The 20,606-nt window shown below is 41.7% G+C and overlaps 1 protein-coding gene across 1 annotated transcript; it reads right to left on the bottom strand.

Annotated features, from left to right (window-relative positions):
* Positions 1-16,235: 16,235 nt before the first annotated feature.
* Positions 16,236-17,089, bottom strand: nkx2.9 (NK2 transcription factor related, locus 9 (Drosophila)). Its single transcript, XM_033988641.1, has 2 exons — positions 16,924-17,089; positions 16,236-16,795 (listed from the first exon to the last, which is right to left on the bottom strand). The coding sequence occupies exons 1-2, from the start codon at positions 17,087-17,089 to the stop codon at positions 16,236-16,238; spliced, it is 726 nt and encodes a 241-aa protein (XP_033844532.1).
* Between the last annotated feature and the right edge of the window lie 3,517 nt (positions 17,090-20,606).

The following is a 20,606-nucleotide window of genomic DNA, read 5'->3' as shown; positions in this document are numbered from 1 at the left end:
ACAGCCTTCCTCCTCCCGAGCAGCCGTGCGTAATTCCACTCTCCAAGACGACTCCCTCCCACTACAATAACACGGGGAATAAATGTCCAAATCCACGTCTGCATGGGGCGCGGTGCGTCTTGGTTCCAGCGCTCTCCCGTGCCACACTGGCGCTCACCTCGGCTCGCGCGCTGGCCACAATGCACTTTATTAACTGTAGTATGTTTACGAGGGCCTCTTGATAAAAGAAGGGCCTATATGGACTTGAGAGTTGGAGAAGCACTCCTCAGTTGAACTAGTGACTTTTAATGGCGACGAGGGGCCTCCAGTGATTGCGGGATTGTTTGTGTTGTGCCTTATCGTACTCAGACATGCAAAAGTGCTCTTGCGACGAGAGGAATTGACTGAACCTGATAAGTAAATAAATACACATCCCGTGCGTAAAGTGGCTGCGTAAATCATTCATTAAGCTCCGCCTGTATCTCAATTCACCTTTTTGACACGACCGGAGACAAGCGGCGTGCGTTTGTTACGGGGTTAATGTGGCCCGGAGGAGCGCGCGCTGCTACGGGTGGAGAGGGTCTATCCCCAAATATTCAAATACAGTATGGATTTAGATAAGCACTGGTTTAGCTTAAGTCAAATCATTTTCACGAGCAGATTTATTTCATATGGGCTGATGAAACAATAGGCCCACAGTCATCTCTATTTTATATCAAATCAGTTTGGGGTTCAGGTCACCAGCTGAGAAGCACTGAACACTTTATGCGGTTGGATTTGCGTAAACGGTGATGAACAGCAACCAAACCTTTTAAACCAAACAGCCGAATTATTCCATATAACAAAACAACAGGCCTACAGTCATTTCTATACAATACTATGTTAAATTATACAAATCAGTTATGGATTCTGATCACCAACTGAGAGTCACTGACCAGTTTACACAATGTGAAGAGAAAATAAAATATGATTTTGGATTTGCTTAAGCAGTGGTGAACGGCTCCACACGGCTCCACAAGGCTCCTCACGGCTCCACACGGCTCCACACGGCTCCACACGGCTCTTGTTATGAAACAGCCTCCAGCACATGTCATTATAATAAAACAACAGGCCTTGGGTCATTTCAAATATATGATGTTTTGTTTTGGACCACAGGCTGAGAACTACTTGTCAGTTCACACAAAATATCAAAATGATTTTTTAAAAGATGTTCTCACAATGTAGTTTATAAAAAAATAAAAATGCATCTGATTTAAATAGTGTTTTATGTCACATTTTAGTACAACCCTAGCTGTTCCCAAATATGTCACCTGTACAAAACACTAACTGTGCTAACTGTGGACATTTTGAAAATTGCTTTAATCAAAGTTGGCTTTATAATAATTTAGGAGGATTTAATTAAAAGTTTGTCTCAAATGAACTGTGACGTTTACATGAGCACATCTACACATCAGCACTTAAATCACAGTGGAACTACTCTATGATAATCACATGTGATTATATAAGGCCAGTGCTCACAATGAACCTGATCTGTGTGAGTGATAACATCATCCCTGTGTGTACAGAGTGTACACAGTGAGACTACTGAAATATAAAGATGCTACTCTTTAATTAGCCTTAATAAAACATGAACAAAAACTTAAATCACAATGAACAAGTAGTTTAAATAAGAATGATTCAAGTTGTGTAATAAAGCCCCTAAAACTCACTCCCGACCCAAACCTCTCAAAGCTGTTGCTACATCGGACTCAATCTTAATACACATTTTGAATTAAGTCTTTATTCATGTTTTATTAAGACTAATTAAAGAGTAGTAATTATATCAATGACATCACTCGTTTTGCAGTAAAAGTAACATGAACAAATATTATCATGACGGTATGCTTCCAAACCCAGTCCAAAAGTAGAGACAGCACATAAACAAAGACACGATTCAGTCAAAAAAAATCACACTGAAAACACTTAAACAGATGAAGATGTGATTCTGAGCTCATAATAGTAAAACATACAGAAGCAAAGGAAAGATCTGCCAAACGTGTACTTACAATCACATTATGTTTAAGACAACACTGATAATAAACAAAAATAAGTAGAAAACTGCGCAGCAAAAATAACCCAGAGGTTTTGTTGCCATAGTGATAATCAAACTAGGCCAAAAATACCTGTGTGGAGGTGAATGTGGGTACAACCAGTACAAACCCAAGTGTGAGCGCTGCAGACGGAGGAGAGGGAGGGGGTCTTAGAGGAGGGGCTTGGAGGGTGTGTGGAGGGGAGGGGGGTGACAGGAGAGCAGAGGGTCGACTCTAGAGCAGCAGGTCCACTGTCCCCAGGAGCAGAGCAGCACTGACACTCAATCTGCTCTCAGAAGAATACAGAGAGAGGGAACATGGAACTGAGACTAGAACAGGATTAGAAGTGGACTAGAACAGGACTAAAACAGGACTAGAACTGAGACTGGAACAGCACTAGAACAGGACTAAAACTAAGATTAGAACTGGACTAGAACAGGACTAGAACTGGACTAGAACAGGACTAGAACTGGACTAGAACAGGACTAGAACTGAGACTGGAACGGGACTAGAACATCACTAGAACTGGACTAGAACTGAGACTGGAACAGGACTAGAACATCACTAGAACTGGACTAGAACAGGAGTAGAACAGGACTAGAACTGGGACTAAAACTGAGACTAGAACAGGACTAGAACAGTACTAGAACTGAGACTGGAATAGGACTAGAACAGGAGTAGAACAGGACTAGAATTGGGACTAAAACTGAGACTAGAACTGGATAGAACAGGACTAGAACTAAGACTGGAATAGGACTAGAACAGGAGTAGAACAGGACTAGAACTGGGACTAAAGATGAGACTAGAACTAGACTAGAACAGGGCAAGAACTGGATTAGAACTGGACTAGCAGAGGGCTAGAACACGTCTTTATGATCAGAACATGTGACATGTACATGACAGAGATGAGCCAGAACACAGGAGCCAGAACACAGGAGTCAGAAAACAGGAGTCAGAAAACAGGAGTAGAAACACAGGAGCCAAAACACAGGAGCTGGAACACAAGAGCCAGAACACAGGAGCCAGAACATAGGAGCCAGAACATAGGAGCCAGAACATAGGAGTCAGAAAACAGGAGAAGAAACACAGGAGCCAAAACACAGGAGCTGGAACACAAGAGCCAGAACACAGGAGCCGGAACACAAGAGCCAGAACACAGGAACCAGAACACAGGAGTCAGAACACAGGAGCCAGAACACAGGAGCCGGAACACAAGAGCGAGAACACAAGAGCCGGAACACAGGAGTCAGAACACAGGAGCTAGAACACAGGAGCTAGAACACAGGAGCCTGAACACAAGAGTCAGAACACACATCTGGAGCTTTGATTCTCCTGAACAGGCCTCAGGGTTTCACATAAAACACAGGATCAGAATATTACAGGAGAAATGAACAGTTTTGATATATCTGAAAATGCATGCACTTTAGTCCTTGTATAGTCCTGCTTTAGCCCTGATTTAGTTCTTTTTAGAACTGGTTTAGTCCTTGTTTAGTCCTGTTTAGAACTGGTCTAGTCCTGGTTTAGTCCATAAGCAGTATAGTACTTTGGGTTTGTGGTCAGAAAGTCTCCAAAACTACCATACAAAGTTACGTCATGTGTTGGAACAGCACACTTCTACTTAACGCAAGAGAGAAGAAGAAGAGAAGAAGAAGCGATAGAGACAAGAGAGAAGAAGAGGAGAAGAGGGGATGGAGATGAGAGAAGAAGAGAAGAGGGAGAAGTAGATGAGATAGAGACAAGAGAGAAGAAAAAGAGCAGGAGAGAGAAGAAGAGGGAGCATACAGTGGACTCGTGCTGAAATTTGGCTGGTTGCACTGTGAACCCAAAATCATTCCTCTGTCTAAACCAGCTCACTCACGATGAAGTGTATTGCCCAAGGACACAAGAACAGTAAGCACCCACGAAAACTCTGAATAGGTTTGTTTATAAAGAAGTATGTCTCTTAGTGAAATAAAGTCATATGTTTTATAAGTTATTACAGGTTTAATGTCCAAATATTAAAAAGACACATCTGAAAAACACACAGTGCGCACTTTCAAATAGTTTGAGGATTAAATATATATATATATATATATATATATATATATATATATATATATATATATATATATATATATATATATATATATATATATATATATATATATATATATATATATATATTCTTTTTTTTCTTTTCTTTTTTTTTTAAGAATATAAACATTTATAAAAGGTATGACATTTCTGTAGAGTACAAATTAGGGCTACATATCTGCCATGTGCTCATGACTACATTTTAATTCGACAACACTGAAATCTAAACTACATTTGCTTTGGATCAACACGAGACCTTTACACGGGAGAATATATTTAGAAACGGGTCAAAAGTTCGTTTTTTGAGAGTATCAAATGTCTCAGATAAAACACTTAACGCCAAAGCTCTCCTCGCGCTCATCTGCCTGTGCCACGCGCGTAATGGCTCTGATTTAACCCGTAACAATTCTATCTGTTTCCCTACAATCATCTTTAATGAAGCCATGTTATCATATGGCCAGGATCTAAACATCACAACAACAACAACCCGCTGCGCCCGCGCGTGCCTCCTGCGCGCCGCGCGCGCGCGGCCCATATTCTAATAGCGTCTAATTAAAAGCACGTCGCCACATCCGCGCGTAATTGTGGAATTTCAGCAGACATTCCTAATCATCTAAATCAGTAGCTTTTCCCGGATCGGAGCGCGCCACTATCACCGTCAATTAGCGGCAATTAGTGCAAATGTTGGCGCTAATTCCTTACAATAATTAGGACACTTTGAAGAGCAGCGGCGGGGAGCTTTTGTTTTTCCGGTGTGCGCCAGAAAAAGTGTCATGAGATTATGATGGTCCGCATCTGTGCGCAGTGGAGGAGCAGAGCCGAACAATACACAAGAGATGTGCCATTGTTCCAAATATGGAACAACCAGGTCGACTCAGCTGAGGAGCTGGACCTGTCACCAGAGGCTCTTTGGTTCGAGTTCACTGCTGCTGTTTTTCAACCAGCGTCGAAAAACTCTGAAAAAGTCCAATTTCAAGTATTTAAGGGAATAATCGTCAAAGAAAGAACCAGAGACAGGGACAAGTACACATCTGCGCTATTTCTTTTCAAAACGGTGTCATTTGGTTATGTTTTAGTGTTTAGAGGCCACAGAATGTTTGAATCAACCCTGTGTCTCATAAAAAGGTGAAAAACTCTGGAGGATGCGCAAAAGGTCAAATCCTCGACTCAAAGCAGCACCAGACCTGGAGCTGGGTCCCGCTGCTCCTGCTTCACCCCAGTGGGTCAAATGCAGAGGACGAACGTAGCCAACTTTACCTCAACCACAAACCCTATTTCAAATCTTATATTACTGCACATGTTTAAGTTTCAGCTGGAGCAGCCCTTTGCCAGTGCGCCTCATACAGACCATAGACAACAGCATGGAGCCTGGAAACGCACTCACGGGTTAAATACTTTTTTCTTCAGTTTATACACTAGAATAGGCTACATGATGCGTTTTTTTTTCTACAGGGGTGAGGAAAAGGGGGGGAAACATACAGCATACACATATACTTGTTAAGTCACCAAGAGCAGCCTGTGAAATGTTGGAAATTACGCAAGAAAGAACCAACACACTATTCAAATGTTTACTCGTATTTGTCATAAATTACCATTTTAATCCACTTTCTTAAACTGGACTCCGGTTTCGTTTCTTTGGCAAAAACGCAGATTTAGGGGAGATAAAATATTCAACGAATCAAACCCCAAACATTGACAGTTTGAGTGATCCTCTGGCGCGCGCTCTTCACTGGAGACGCACCGGCGCTCGAGCACGCTTTGGGAAAACACGTGACGTAACAGTGAGCGTTTAACCAATCAGATTTGAGCTTTGGAGCCTGGGGTCTGAAGGCGACAGAGAGGAGAGAGAGCTGTGTTAGAGCGACCCCTAGCGGACACAGACTGATGGGGAGTTTAGGTAAAATGAAGAAAAGAAGAAAGAAGGAGCGAAGGTCCAGAGGTTAGAATAAGGCTTTTGCTGACCTCTAGTGGACATAACAGGACAATATGAACTCACACATGAGATCAGTTTGACAGTGTTCACAGGCTCTGAGCGGAGCTGGAGGCTTTTCTTCATCTTAAAATAAATATTGTAATCACATGCAAATAGATGCACATTTTAAAGCTGCACTATGTAACTTTCCTCGTGAGTGAGCCACCTGTTGCCATCTGCTGCCACCTGCTTGTCTCCATGGAGATGCTATCACTTTGCGAGTAATGTTTCACAGTATGGCATTAAACGTGTCCATCTTGTTTTGGTCCACGTGTTTTTGTTGGCAAAGAAACACCTTGGAGTCGTTTACTTGACATGATTAATGCCATACTGTGGAACATTTCCGGCAAAGCATTCACATCTCCTTGAAGACCAGAGGATGGCGCAATGGCATGGTGCAGATTTATAAAAATATTAACAAAAAACTAAAATATAATGAACACAAAATAGTAAATAAATACATACATACATACATACACCCCCCCCCACACACACACACACCCACACACCCCCACACACACCCACCCCTACATACATACAAACATACATACACCCCCCCCCACACACACACACACCCACACACCCCCACACACACCCACCCCTACATACATACAAACATACATACACACACACACACACACACACACACACACACACACACACACACCCACACCCACGCACACACACATACATACATACATACATACATACATACATACACACATACATACATACATACATACATACATACATACATACATACATACATACATACATACATACATGTACATACATACATACATACATACATACATACATACATACATACATACATACATACATGTACGTACATACATACATACATACATACATACATACATACATACATACATACATACATGTATGTACATACATACATGTACATACATACATACATACATACATACATACATACATACATACATGTATGTACATACATACATGTACATACATACATACATACATACATACATACATACATACATACATACATACATACATACATACATACATACATACATACATACAAATTCTGAACAAAACATAATATTCTCTTTCATCGCTGTCCACTCGCTCATGTAAACCCACGAGTTTCCAAACCGCGCTCATACCAGGGCCAGACTCGCTCTTTCAGTGCAAAAGCTCGGACTGTGGCGCCCCCTGCTGACCACAGAAAAAAAGTCACTGAAGCTGAAACGCTGAAGCAATCGCGCTGTTCTCTCTGCAGTGGAGACAGTTTGATTTACTCAGAGCATAGCACAGAGCTGCATGGTACATCTATACATTATCTATACATTTATACATTTAAGTATTTGTAGGTGTTTGTACTTTACTTAGGTACATTTTACAGTGTATATTTTTACTTTTACTTCAGTACATTTGAGAGCAGTATCTGTACTTTCTACTCCACTACATTTTTAAACAGGACTGAAAAGTAAAAGTACTTTTCATATGATTTGAGAAGTTATTTTTACCATGTTCATGGGAACATCCTGACTAATGTTTTTTAGTTCAAGCTTTGACTTTGAGCAAAACAAAAATAAATACACAAAATTCAGAAGAAAAAATAAGACATTGATTTGACCAAAATATGTCTCATTTTAAATCTATATCTCCACATTTACACTTTAACAAATGAACAACACTTGTGTGAAATACTTTTACTGTTTTTACTCTTAAAGCACATTTTTAATGGGTACTTTAATACTTTTAATTAAGTAGATTTTTTCACGTGATACTTTTACTTTTACTTTTACTCCTGTGTATTCTCTCTTTTCATATCTGTGTAATTACACAAGTGCTAGTACTTGTCAGAGTAAATAACAGTATTTGAGGAGGTTTGCTTTGATTTGCTGAGTAAACGTGAGCCTCAAACACTTCAGAGTACTTTAAACACAAGTAATACTGTGTGTACGTGTGTCCTACAGTACAGGGACACTCCACGTCCACCATGGAGCTCAGTCTGTTCCTGCAAAAACATTACAGGGATTTTGGACATATAAAAACATAGGCCTGTGTATTTAGTCTAGACTAGAGCTCAAAAGACACATGGTCCCACTGCATGATGTCATCAGTTGCAAATCCAGACATGCTTCACTGTGTTTTTAAAGTGCATTAGACAGTGGTGATCCCAACAGTTACAGCTGAGTGGAATGAAATGGCAGTGGACATGTTGTGACTCCCGGCTCTTGGGATGTAGCTCGAGTGAACGGTAAAAACATAACGTAAAGTTAAGTTTCACCTTGTAAGTGTTGAAATATTACTGAAGTTGTTTAAAAAAATCATTAGTTCTTTTAGATTAGTTCTTTTTAAACTCGAACATTCCTCACAGCACACATTTAAACCAGCCAAAACACATCTAGAAAATCCAGACTTCAAGAGTGAAACATTTGAAGTCACATGGCTTTCCCTGCTGTTTATGTTCACATTTCATCTTGAAGCTAAACCAGTTTATCTATATCAATTGTTTGAAATCTTCAGCAGTTTTTGTAACCATCTAAAAAAAAACTGCAAAAATCAAAAGTTTACTGTCAAAGCCAGACTTAGAGAGACTTATCCTACATTTGTCTCCAGTAGGTTAGACTCCTGTAACGTCAGTCAGGACTAAACATGGGGAATCAGTGTTTCAGTTTTATGCAGTTAAAACCTGGAACATTCTTCCTGAAGATGTGAGACAGGCCTCTACTTTGACAATGTTTAAATCCAGGCTCTGTTATGTTTAGCTGCATGTGACTGAAAGGGTTTTATTCTGCACTCATCTGTTTGAATGTTAATTTTATGATGATTATTTATGTTTTGATTTGTGTGATTTTAATGTCTTTTTTATTCTGTGAAGCACTTTGAATTACTTTGTGTATGAATTGTGCTGTTCAAATAAACTCGCTTTAACTATAATGTCAGTATCCTTTACAGCAGAGCCAGTTTTGTTTTTTTTGTTTTTTGTATTTTTTTTTACACAGGAATTATCTTGGTTTTATCCCCATTTTAGTCCAGAATCCAGATCTATTTGCTGTTTAAATCTTACGTTTTCAAATCTGAATATAAGTCCACAGCCACTACCCCAAAAATCTAAAACATTTGCCAGGAATCCAGATTACACACTCCTCCAATACTTTACAAAGATGTGTGTCTGGTCATAGTGAATCGCCCTGTTTTCAAATGGGTGTGATTGACAGATGGGTTAGCCAATCACGGGCAGGCATGCTCTGTCTGTATCAAAACAAATATGTCTACTTACAAGGAAAAAAATTAACAAAAAAAATAGCACAGACGATTGAAAAACATGGCGGATTTTTTGCAGAATCAGTGAGCGAAGCACTAACCTGTTCATCTGAGGTGAGGGGAATGTGGGTTTGTTTGTGACTGATGAGAGACCAATGTGCTCCATCATTTCACATGTGTTACTGAAATAAACAAATCTGATTGGACAGGGCCTGTGTGCATCAAAAACACACAGAGAGATATCTGTGTGGGTTTGACAAACAGATAAAACTTCAAAACTCATTGAAAACAGTCAGGTCAAATATCCAAACGGATCCAAACTTTAAGAGTCAAGATCTGGACAAACATTGTGAATTCCCATCACATTTCCTCACACAGTCTAATCTCCTGAGCTCTCCCTGATCGGCCCTGATGCTGCTCTGCCTGTGGCCCACTTTATGTGAATCTTATGGGTTTATCTGAATGGGCTGCGGCTGGAGCAGTGAGTAAAACTATAGGATGGGCTGGCCAATACATGCCCATCCCATTCAACTCATTCTTTAGACCAACTTAAAACTCCAATGGCAACCTCCCAAAGCCTGTCTTTGTCAGCCCTAAACCCTGCTCCGCTCCGGTCCGCCTTTGTGCTCTCCAAGCTCATAAATTTGTCCCGGGACTGATTAAACATCATGGGAGTTGAAACACTAAAGATTTTGTCTCGGTGGCTTTTGGGCCTTGGACAATGGGGGCATTCAGGAGGGGGCGAGCCTCACAAAGCCCCCGTTTAGAGACAGCGATGTCGGGGAGAGGGGCTCGGACTGTCCCCTCCATATGGGCGACAAGGTGGCCCCCACGCAGCCAACAAAGAACCAGGTGACAGGGAGAGGGCACAGGGCAAGCAAACAACATTAACGGGGGCGGTGAGAGAGGGCGGGAGGGAGGGGCTGAGGGGCGGAGGGGGGCAGGACATTCAGATACTGATCAGTGATTGTGGTACTTCATGTGGTGATACAGTACTGGAGGTACGGGCGACTGTGCTGAGTAACACTGTGAATAGTTTTGTACATTTTTGTAGAAATTAAACTTGTTCATGTAGAAACAATTTACATGTATATAGTAAAGAACTGTTACATCTACAAACCATGTTATATCATATTATGTCATGTTATTACCACTTCATCATCACTGTACAGTACACAACTGGTCACTACACAAAGACAAAGCATTAAATAAATAAACAAACTAAAAATATATATACTTCTTCGTAGTTACAATAACACTATCTCTAGGGATGCACTGATCCAATACTGGAATCGGGTATTGGCTCACAAGTATCAGTTGTGTTGATTTCCTGGTTGGACGTATACATTGATGTAATAAGACTATTTACAGGTTCTAAACATAGACTGTATGTATAAATGGACATAGCTAACCTGCTAGCTGCCGTCCATGCTTCCGGTTTCATCGCCTCCAGCTCCAATTCACTTTCTATTGAAAAAACTGTGTCTCCTCTCTGTGTAACTGCTGCTGTCAGACTCATCATTTTGGTCTGAAATATTCGTATTAACCCGCTCTACATGATCCTGGGGTTTTTATTTCACTATTGTTTCTGTAAATCATGATATGAATATTAATAACAGACAAATCAGGCGCCTTCTTTCACAGAGATGGCTCCTGCCAGTGTTAGCAACAGGTTTGATTGACAGTGTTGCTAAGTGCCCACTCCCTGTTAAACCAGCGATGTGGGCGGGAAGGGGCGTTACCTTCATCAATGTTTAAAATTTTATTTAAATGAAGTTGTTCAGTCGTTACTTGAGAGATAAGTTACAGTTGCATGACACATGTGGATCAGTTTTGTCTTATTTTATTATTGTTTTAAACAAATAAATGCTGTTTTGAGTCTCTGCTCTGGGATGTATTCGTTATCAGGAATCGGTTGATGCCATATTATCAGAATCAGTATTGGAACTGAAAGAGCTGGATCGGTGCGTCCTTAACTATTACCATTGACCACGGACTTCCAGTTCAGCAGTAAGCTCAGAGCAGTGGGCAGGGACAGAGGGTAGGTGCAAACTGACATAATACAGCCCCTTTAAATAAAGGTCAGTTGTCAGTTTCTTTCATTGTTTGATGTTACACCAAATATGTCTTTAAGTAAATGAAAGGAAACACATGAACCAATGGAAGAAGAATGCACAAAACAGCCCTAGGATGAGAACCATGTGCAAACAAATGCAGAAGCGTATCCCAGGCAGTTGTTTGTGGCCACAGTGCAGGTAACAGTGACAGGAAGTGGGCGGGGCTAAAGGGTCAGAGTTAAACATGTTCCTGACTCGTGGTTCTGTCAGTTTTCGTTGAATAAATGGATTTGAGGGTTTCAGATTCCTATTTTTCCCATTCAGAAGATATGAGATTGTTCATCGCTCTGGCAACGTTCTTCAGTTATTTTGTCATAAATAATGGGAGAGCTTGAAGTTTGTTTATTTTTTTTCAATCGGAGGTTCATGTTAAATTCAGTTCATTTTTCAAAAGGGAAAAACAGTAAAAGAAAAAGATGAACATGTATTTAGATTTGTCCCACTCTACTGCTGCCCCACTGAAGATCTAAACACCCCGACGACCTGCCCCTGTGTGCGGAGGGACACAGACGGACACGGATGGACATGGGGGAAAGAGAGACAGAGAGAGAGACAGAGAGAGAGGGCCACAGGGTAGAGTGTCAGAAAGAGAGAGAGAGAGAGACAGACAGGGAGAGAGAGCGATCTGACCTTGTGTGTGGACAGACAGAGGGTAAAGAGAGACAGACAGAGAGAGAGAGAGAGAGAGAGAGAGGGCCACAGGGTAGAGTGTCAGAAAGAGAGAGAGAGAGACGGGGAGAGAGAGCGATCTGACCTTGTGTGTGGACAGACACAGGGTAAAGAGAGACAGAGAGAGAGAGAGATACAGAGAGAGAGAGCGACAGAGAGAGAGAGCGATCTGCCCTTGTGTGTGGACAGACACAGGGTAAAGAGAGACAGAGAGAGGGAGAGAGAGAGAGAGGGCCACTGGGTAGAGTGACAGAAAGAGAGAGAGAGAGAGAGACGGGGAGAGAGAGCGATCTGCCCTTGTGTGTGGATAGACACAGGGTAAAGAGAGGACAAAAATTGTGAATTCCCATCACAAATGGGGAGAGAGAGAGAGGGCCACAGGGCAGAGTAGAGTGACAGAGAGAGAGAGAGCTAGGGAGAGAGCGAGAGGGAGAGAGATACAGATTGAGAGAAAGATACGGGGGGGTATAAAGTGCTAATGTTGTTTGCTCATCCATTAGAGTTCTCACAGTAAAGAACCTGCAAACTAAGAGAGGAGAGAGAGAGAGAGAGAGAGAGAGAGAGAGAGAGAGCGAGGGGGAGGGAGAGAGCGAGTCCTGTCCTGCTCTGAGCCTCATCCTCCTGGACACAGTTTAAATAAAGATGTGAAGCTCCTGGATTTAAACGTTCCAAAGGCTGGACACTTGTCTCAGTCGTATAAATGTTTTTCCATCAGTGGGATTTTGTCTGTTTATGTCTGTTTATGTTTGTTTTATCTGTTTTAGGGGGCGACGTCAGAAAATAATAAATAAATACAAATATATGAGCAGTGGAGCACACTCTAGAGTCTGAAAACACCTGTCCAGAAGCTTCATGAAAAACAAGGGCAGTTGCCATAGCGATTAACAACACAAAACAAATGATCCTATGTTTTGAATAGCGAAAGGTCCTCAAAATGTCGCCTACAACAGGATGCTGAGAGCTACGGAGAGATTTGTTTTCAGCGAGACCACCAGGAATTATAGGATCGTTGCCATAGCAATTAACAACTTAAAAGAATCTACTAGATCTACTATCTTTTGAACGGTGAAATGATGAGTCCTCAAAATGTCGCCTACAACGACAACCTGAGACTGATGGATAGATTTTTTTAGAGAGAGCAACAGGAGTTATAGGACTGGTGCCATAGCAATTTAAAACAAAAACCACTGTGTTTTGTGAGTCCTCAAAATGTCACCTGTAAAAGGAAGCTGAGAATGATGGATAGACTTGTTATTAACAAGTGTCAGGAATTATAGGATTGTTGCCATAGCAATTTAAAACAAAATATATTTACGTGGTGAAATGATGAGTCCTCAAAATGTTCCCTATACCAGGAAGTTGAAACAAGAGCATCATGAATTCTTGCTCCATCTTTCCCAAAGGCACCACCTTCCATCCACCCCTCTGTAGCTCCTCTCCTCTAAGTCCCATCTCCACCTGCTCCATTCAAGTCTTACAGATCTTACAGAGATAAAGCCAGATTTCCTCGGCTCTCGGCTCCTCCAGTGTCCCCCCGCTACAGTACACATCCGAGCCCAGCCTCCCCTCTCCTCCCTGGGCATAACAAAGCTCCAGACAGCAGTGGGGTGCCAGTGTGGAGGCCGGTATGTTTACTCCGTATTCATATGCTTAAACAAATCCCATTCTCCCTTTGGCTCTAGTGACGTTTGCACAGCTTTTGGTGCATAATTAGACTTTAACATCAGAAAAGGCTCCGGCCCTGATGAGCCGCTGTATCTGAGGAGCCGCTCACAAAGGAGGGATCAGAAGAACGAGAAAGAGTGGACACGGATTTCAATACTTTCACTTCACCTCAACAACTTTGGTAAGCAGTGTAAGTCAAAGTACTACAGCGAGAAAAGAACAAGGGGATGACTTTGAGAGGGTAACACCAAATATTACACAGAGGAGCCACGGAGAAACATGTGAGAATCTAAGCAGTGAGTCAAAGACTATGGAAAAGTCTGGAACTTTTATAAGACAAAATATTACTCAACACGATTAAACAATAAATAAATAAAAAACATCAGTTTAATTGCCATGGTCAAGAACAAAATTCACAAACAGGAACTTACTTGGGCTTTATGTCCAACATGAAACCAAGGACAATAATAATAATAATAAAGATGATGATGATGATGATGATGATGATGATGATGATGATGATGATAATAATATAAACTATTATACGATAAAAAAATATGCATTAAAATAAGAAATAAGAATTAAAAAAACATACAAAAGTAAAGTGCACAGTGTGAGCAGCACAGCAGTGATCAGAGCAAGTTTTATTATTTTATCAATGACCAAAAACTACAACTTTTCTGATGTTTCAAACAAGAGACAAGACTGAATTTTATTTTATTATTACCATTGTTGTTATTTTAATTTATTGTATTATTTATATATTTTTGAGATTTCTTATGTATAAATAATAAAATAAATGTACATTTTAACTAACTGCATCTAAACTAAGAATAACACATGAATGAGGATTTGGAGATGAAGTGAGTGTTTTAAATGAATGATTGAATCTCCTGATGTGAGACAGGCCTCTGCTGTGACAGTGTTTAAATCCAGGCTCTGCTTTGTTTATCTGCGTGTGACTGAAAGGGTTTTATTCTGCCTCTTCTCTTTCATCGTTAATTCCATTATGATTATTTATGTTTTGTGTGATTTTAATGTATTTTTTATTCTGTAAAGCATTTAATTACTTTGTGGACCAACTGTACAGTACAAATAAACTTGCCTTATTTTAAAAATAAACAAAATCTGGATCTAGGTGTTGACTCAATGACCACAGGAGCCGAACTGCAGCTCTCTGACCACAGAACCACTCTGACCGGGCCCTGACCCGGGCCCTGACCTGGGCTCTGACCCAGGCTCTGGTCAAGTATTTGCTCTAAAGCTCATTGGGAATTGCTCAGTTATTTCAGATGTGTTGAGATTTTAAAGTATTTGTAGTATTTATAATAATACATGGCTCACATACACAGAGCTACTACTGCAGTGATGTTTAAACTGTTGTTTAATGGAATGTGATCAGTTAAAGTTCTTCTAGTGTTTGTGACTGAGCCTCTGTGATAAACTCACCTCTGTCAGATTATACTGAACTGTTCATCTGTTTGCTGTATCTGTCCCTATTCAAATGAACAAGAAAAAATATTTAAACTAATAATGTCTCAAATGTTTTGTGTAAATGTTGTAAATAAACGAACGTTTCAAATGTGCTCTTCATGCGCGCGCTGTTTGTCTGAGTCTGTTTTCTGTTTAACACTGAATAATCCATAAATATGAAAACTGATGTTTTGAAACTGATCTGACTCAGTCCTGGTTGTTCTCATTTTGGAGAAGTGATGGATTATCCCACTTTACTATAAATACACGAGGTAAGAAAATATTTGTAGAAAATGGAAACCGAAGACTGTCTGGAGAAAGTTTAAAATGTGATTTTACTGCGGCCATTTTGAAAAGTCACAATTACTGTGTTTTACGTTGGTCAACTTTGGATTTTATCTCATGTTGACAAGAAAAAAATACATTCGTATAAACTTGGATTTTAAACTGGTAAATCTTTCCAGACTTTTTTTCTTTTCTTTTCTATTTTTACGCAAAACGTGATCATATGAAATGATGATCGGCTCCTCAGATCTGCACGAGGACACATGAAATACACTTGGACAATAATGATAAAAAGTAAAGTAAAGATAAAAACAAATTATTGTTCAAAATAAGAATGTTTTATTAATATTAATTCAGTCACAGAATTGTTCAGCGCAGCCTTTCACGTCCCTTTAAAATCTCATATAAATCTGTTTTATTTGTGTCAGTGCCGCTGAACACACTCCTGTCCGTAATGACTGTTTTCAAACAAAACCATTTCAACACAAATACATCACATTGTAATTAAAAATAGCATGCGCCAAAAGTAGGTTTGTTGGAACGAAAACACAAAATTAAGTAAAAATGTGCAAAATATAATGTTCTGGTATAAGTTGCTTGGGGAACTGCGTCGAAAACATAACGCAGTTTTAAATGTGCGTCAGAGTCTATGGAAAGTTCGTTTTGACGCAGTTAAAGTTGCCCGCTCCAGAAGTCTCTAAAGGCGAAGGAGTACCGGGACGCAGAGGCCGGGCTGTGGAAGTGCTGGTACCGAGGATGGTGCAGGGTGAGCGGGGACTGGTGCTGGACCGCGGGGTAGCCCAGAGGGAAGGCCTGAGACGGGGGCAGATAACCGGGTTTGTCCGTGTCTAACAGGTGGAACGGTTTACCATCGCGCACCAAGATGGGAACCACGACTCTGCGTAAAAGTGAAGGCTGGGAATGTAGCTCCAACTCGGGCATACCCTCCGCAGATCTGCCCCTCTTCATCTTGTAGCGGTGATTTTGGAACCAGATCTTGACTTGGGTCGGGGTGAGGCTGAGGAGGCGGGCCAGCTGCTCCCGCTCCGGGCCGGACAGGTAGCGCTGCTGACGGAAGCGGCGTTCAAGCTCCAGTGTCTGCGCTTTGGAGAAGAGCACGCGGCGTTTCTTGGGTTTCTTGGACTTGTCTGGTTCCGAAAAGGTCTCGTCTTGTGAGGAGTCATCGGGTTTGGTGGAGTCTGGAGAGGCCTCGAAGCTGCCTTCATCAGAGGCTGTGAGAATAAGAAACATCAGTGTCGTTAGGACGCGTGCGTAATACGTGCGTAAAACAACAAAACAAAAACTAATATTACAAATTATAATCATTTTGGAAAATACATGGTCAAATTTGGATACTTACACATACAAGGGCTTCTGTCAGAGTCCACGCTCCAAGATGCCATGGGCGAGGAGGACAAGCACGAGGAGTAGACAGGAGAAGCGCGTGGGGCCGATTCCGTGTCCCGTTCGGGCAAATCCAAAATGCTCCGTACGGAAAAACTAAACCTGGCGCTCGGTGCAGCCATTTCAGCTCCGGGGACGTGTTTGTTGAAGAATTAAACAAACAAACAAATCCTTCAACTTAAAACCGCGTTAGATCTTGTGCTTGGAGACGAGTGTTGGTCAAACAGCGCGAGATGAGATGCAAACACGGGGATGCTGCGGGTTATATACACCCTGTTCACCCGCTGGTACCTGAATGGGTGACGCTGGAGGTAGGAGTGGAAAGAGGCGATGAGAAAAGAGTCCGCAGCGTTAACAAAGCGACAAGGAAGCACTCGTGATGATTACACATTCGCGGCGTATCGTAGGACCGAATGGAAACAGATAATAGTGATTGTTGCGAGGGGTTTTGAATCACGTCTTGGGTGGCAAGTGACAACAAGGACCCCATCCCATCTCCGACCCCCCCTGCTCCCCCTTTTGCCCCCTCCCTCGCGCTCTTCACATCCAAATAAACCGCCCTCATAGGCTAAAGACCGTGTCCCAAAACCACCCTGGACACGGCTTCAGCGGTGTCAACATTTACATACAAAGTGAGCAATTAGCGCGGAGTTGGTTTTACTAATCAGGTCTAATCAGGCCATTAGGCGCAGCGCGAGGCGGCGTGAGAAGCTCGAGACAAGTGACAAGTGAAGGGCCCTCAAACAGCGCATATATTCATGGCAGCAGCTCGGGAGAGACACCGGGCCTTTAAAATTCAGGGTGAATTTTTGCGCAAAGTGACCGTTTTGGCACAAGTTGGGAGCGGTTACAAATTGCCGCCATGACAGATGAGAGCCGTGACAGGAGCCGTAATAAAGACGAATGGGGAATCGTTCATCAGTGTCTCGCGGAGGAAACATTTGTAGTGGCTGGTCCCTAAAGCGATTGTGTTTTAGAGCGACGCCTCTCCGACGTTTTGTCCCGCGCCCACGTTTTACACGAGTCTCCATGGTCTTTCCTCTTTCACTAATTAAGAGTTTTGGAGTGTTCTTTTCGGAATTATTTTCATCAACTTGAAATGTTTTGGACAATACAGTTAAAAATGAAATGTTGAAATGGAGTTAAAGGATAAACGTTATAGTCTGTTGAGTTTTTAGTTTTGAATTAGGCATCATTTGTCTCGCTGCAAATCTTTTTTTTTTTTTTTTTTTTTCGTAATTATGAGAATCTTCTGGAAATCTAAACACAGAAACAACACAGTGGACTTCACTATTAAATGATCACTTCGCTTTCACTGAGTTCCAAAAATGATCTAATAAAGTTTTAATTATTTTCTTATGCAAAATTTAAGTTAAAAAAAATATTTTGAAAGGATTAAGTCACCAGGACTGTGTCATTTTACGCACGTGCTATTAACACTGTGTCTTGGTTGAAATTGGTTTTGAAGTTTTGTTTTTAATATTTAGTTGTTCCAGTTATAATATAATTTTCTGTTTGATAGAAGCCGAGGCCACGTTTACATTTTACACACGAGAATATAAACAAAACCATCACTGTCCACGTGAGGTCAGACTGAATCGATCAGGACATTTCCAGGTTTATCACTGATTACATTTGATTATTTTCATATATTATATATGTTGACGTTTTACGCACATGGCTCCGTGCGTAAAACGTCCAGCCGTATTACCCTTCACGTCTTTAATGTAGATGTTTTAATGTTATGGCTGATTATGGTTTGTAAATGTGCGCGTGACTGTGGGACGTCGTGTGTGGGTCTGGACACGTCACCAAAACACGTCCAATAACACAAAGCGCGCGCATCCGTGTCACTGTGAGCCGCCTGTTTGATATCGATATCCGCTCTCTACTCCACCTCTCCTATGGCACTGAGAGAGAGAGAGAGAGACAGAGAGAGGGTGAGAGGGAGAGAGGAGGAGGGATAAAGAGAGGGAAAGAGAGAAACAGAAACAAAAACAGAGGGGGAGGGAGAGATAAAGGGAGAGAAGGGGGCGTGCCAAAGGGAGAGAGGGGAGAGGGATAGAGAGAGAGAGAAAGAGAAAATGAAAGAAAGAGAGAGAGGAGAAAGTGAGAGGTGAGAAGGAGAGAGGGGGAGGGATAGAGAGAGAGGGAGGGAGAGAAAGAAAGAGAGAGAGATATTGAGAGGGGGGGGGGGGAGAGGGGGGCTCAGTCTCCCTCGGCTCTGTCTCTGTCTCCCTCGTCTCTGTCTCCCTCGGCCCTGTCTCTGTCTCCCTCGGTTCTGTCTCCCTCGGCCCTGTCTCTGTCTCCCTCCGTTCTGTCTCCCTCGGCCCTGTCTCTGTCTCCCTCGGTTCTGTCTCCCTCGGCCCTGTCTCTGTCTCCCTCGGCTCTGTCTCCCCCGGCTCTGTCTCCCCCGGCCCTGCGTCCTGGGTGGTCGGTGCACTGAACACAAATACCAGGCAGAGGAGCGGGACAAAAGCGGCGAATGTAGCGCTGCGTCCGAGGCCCGTCACCAGAATTGTTCCAGTGAAGATTTTGCATTTGTTCAGTGGCGCAATAATGGCTGATTGACGCCCGGCCACAATGTCCTTTAGCCCCGCGGGAGAAATCCGAGCTTGTTCTGTGTTGTCATGGTTTTGAATGGGTTTGAATGGCCCTCAAAAGGATCCAGGCCTCTATCTACTGCTCTGCGTCCGCGCCGGTCAAACCCACAGCCCGCGTGGATGTTCCGCGTGGGACTGGAGGCCTATTAAAGTCCCCTTAAAGTCCCCTTTAAGTCCCTTCAGGCTGAAATGGAGCCGTGAGAGTCGTGACCTGGATGAGACCGCACATATGGGCCGAAATCTGCTCCGGCTCCAGAGCGCGCGGACATGCATCAAAGTACCGCGTTAAAGGGATGTTTTAGTCATGAATAATGTGTTTTTATGGTTTTATTTGCACAAAGAGGGAATTACAGCGTCGTATTTAAAGCTACATTGCGTAACCTTCCAGCCATAATAGACTAAAACGGTTGTGTTTTTTACTAATGTTTTTTCTTTTTATTGCACTGAAAATAACGTGCGTCTTTACTGTGAGCGGGCTCGCATCTCCACAAACCTGACTCTTATGTGGCCTGGAGGAGGGCCTCTTCCTGCTTGTCTCTATAGAAATGTTGTTTCTTTAGCTTCAAGATTCCACAGTATGCCATAAAATGTGTCTATCTCCATGAAGAATATTCTCAAGTGTGGCTTTAACTTTCCATTTCCATGGAATCGGGCAGGTGACGTGCCACCTTCAGGCAATTACAGGGATTTAAGAAAATATAGAGGCTAAAAAGGGTAAATCTGATTTTGTAAAAAAAAAAAAAAAAAAGAAAAAAAAAAAAAAGTACAAGTATGGATTTTTATTCATTTTTCCACAATGCACGAAAAAACTTTTTATGTCGAGGTCATTTATGGGGTCAAAAAAATAAATACTATTAACAGCAAATTATTATTATTATTATTATTATTATTATTATTATTATTATTATTATTATTATTATTATTATTATTATTATTATTATTATATGTAAGAAATGCTAAACTTAATAATTCCAATTCTTCTTTCATACAAAAATCTTTCAGTGTCATATGACCTCAGACGAGCGGATTGCGCGTC

This window comes from Periophthalmus magnuspinnatus, chromosome 22 (genome assembly GCF_009829125.3).
Source record: "Periophthalmus magnuspinnatus isolate fPerMag1 chromosome 22, fPerMag1.2.pri, whole genome shotgun sequence".
Lineage (NCBI taxonomy): Eukaryota > Metazoa > Chordata > Actinopteri > Gobiiformes > Gobiidae > Periophthalmus > Periophthalmus magnuspinnatus.
The sequence above is the reverse complement of the archived record's forward strand: the minus strand, read 5'-3'. Positions and strand labels throughout refer to the sequence as shown.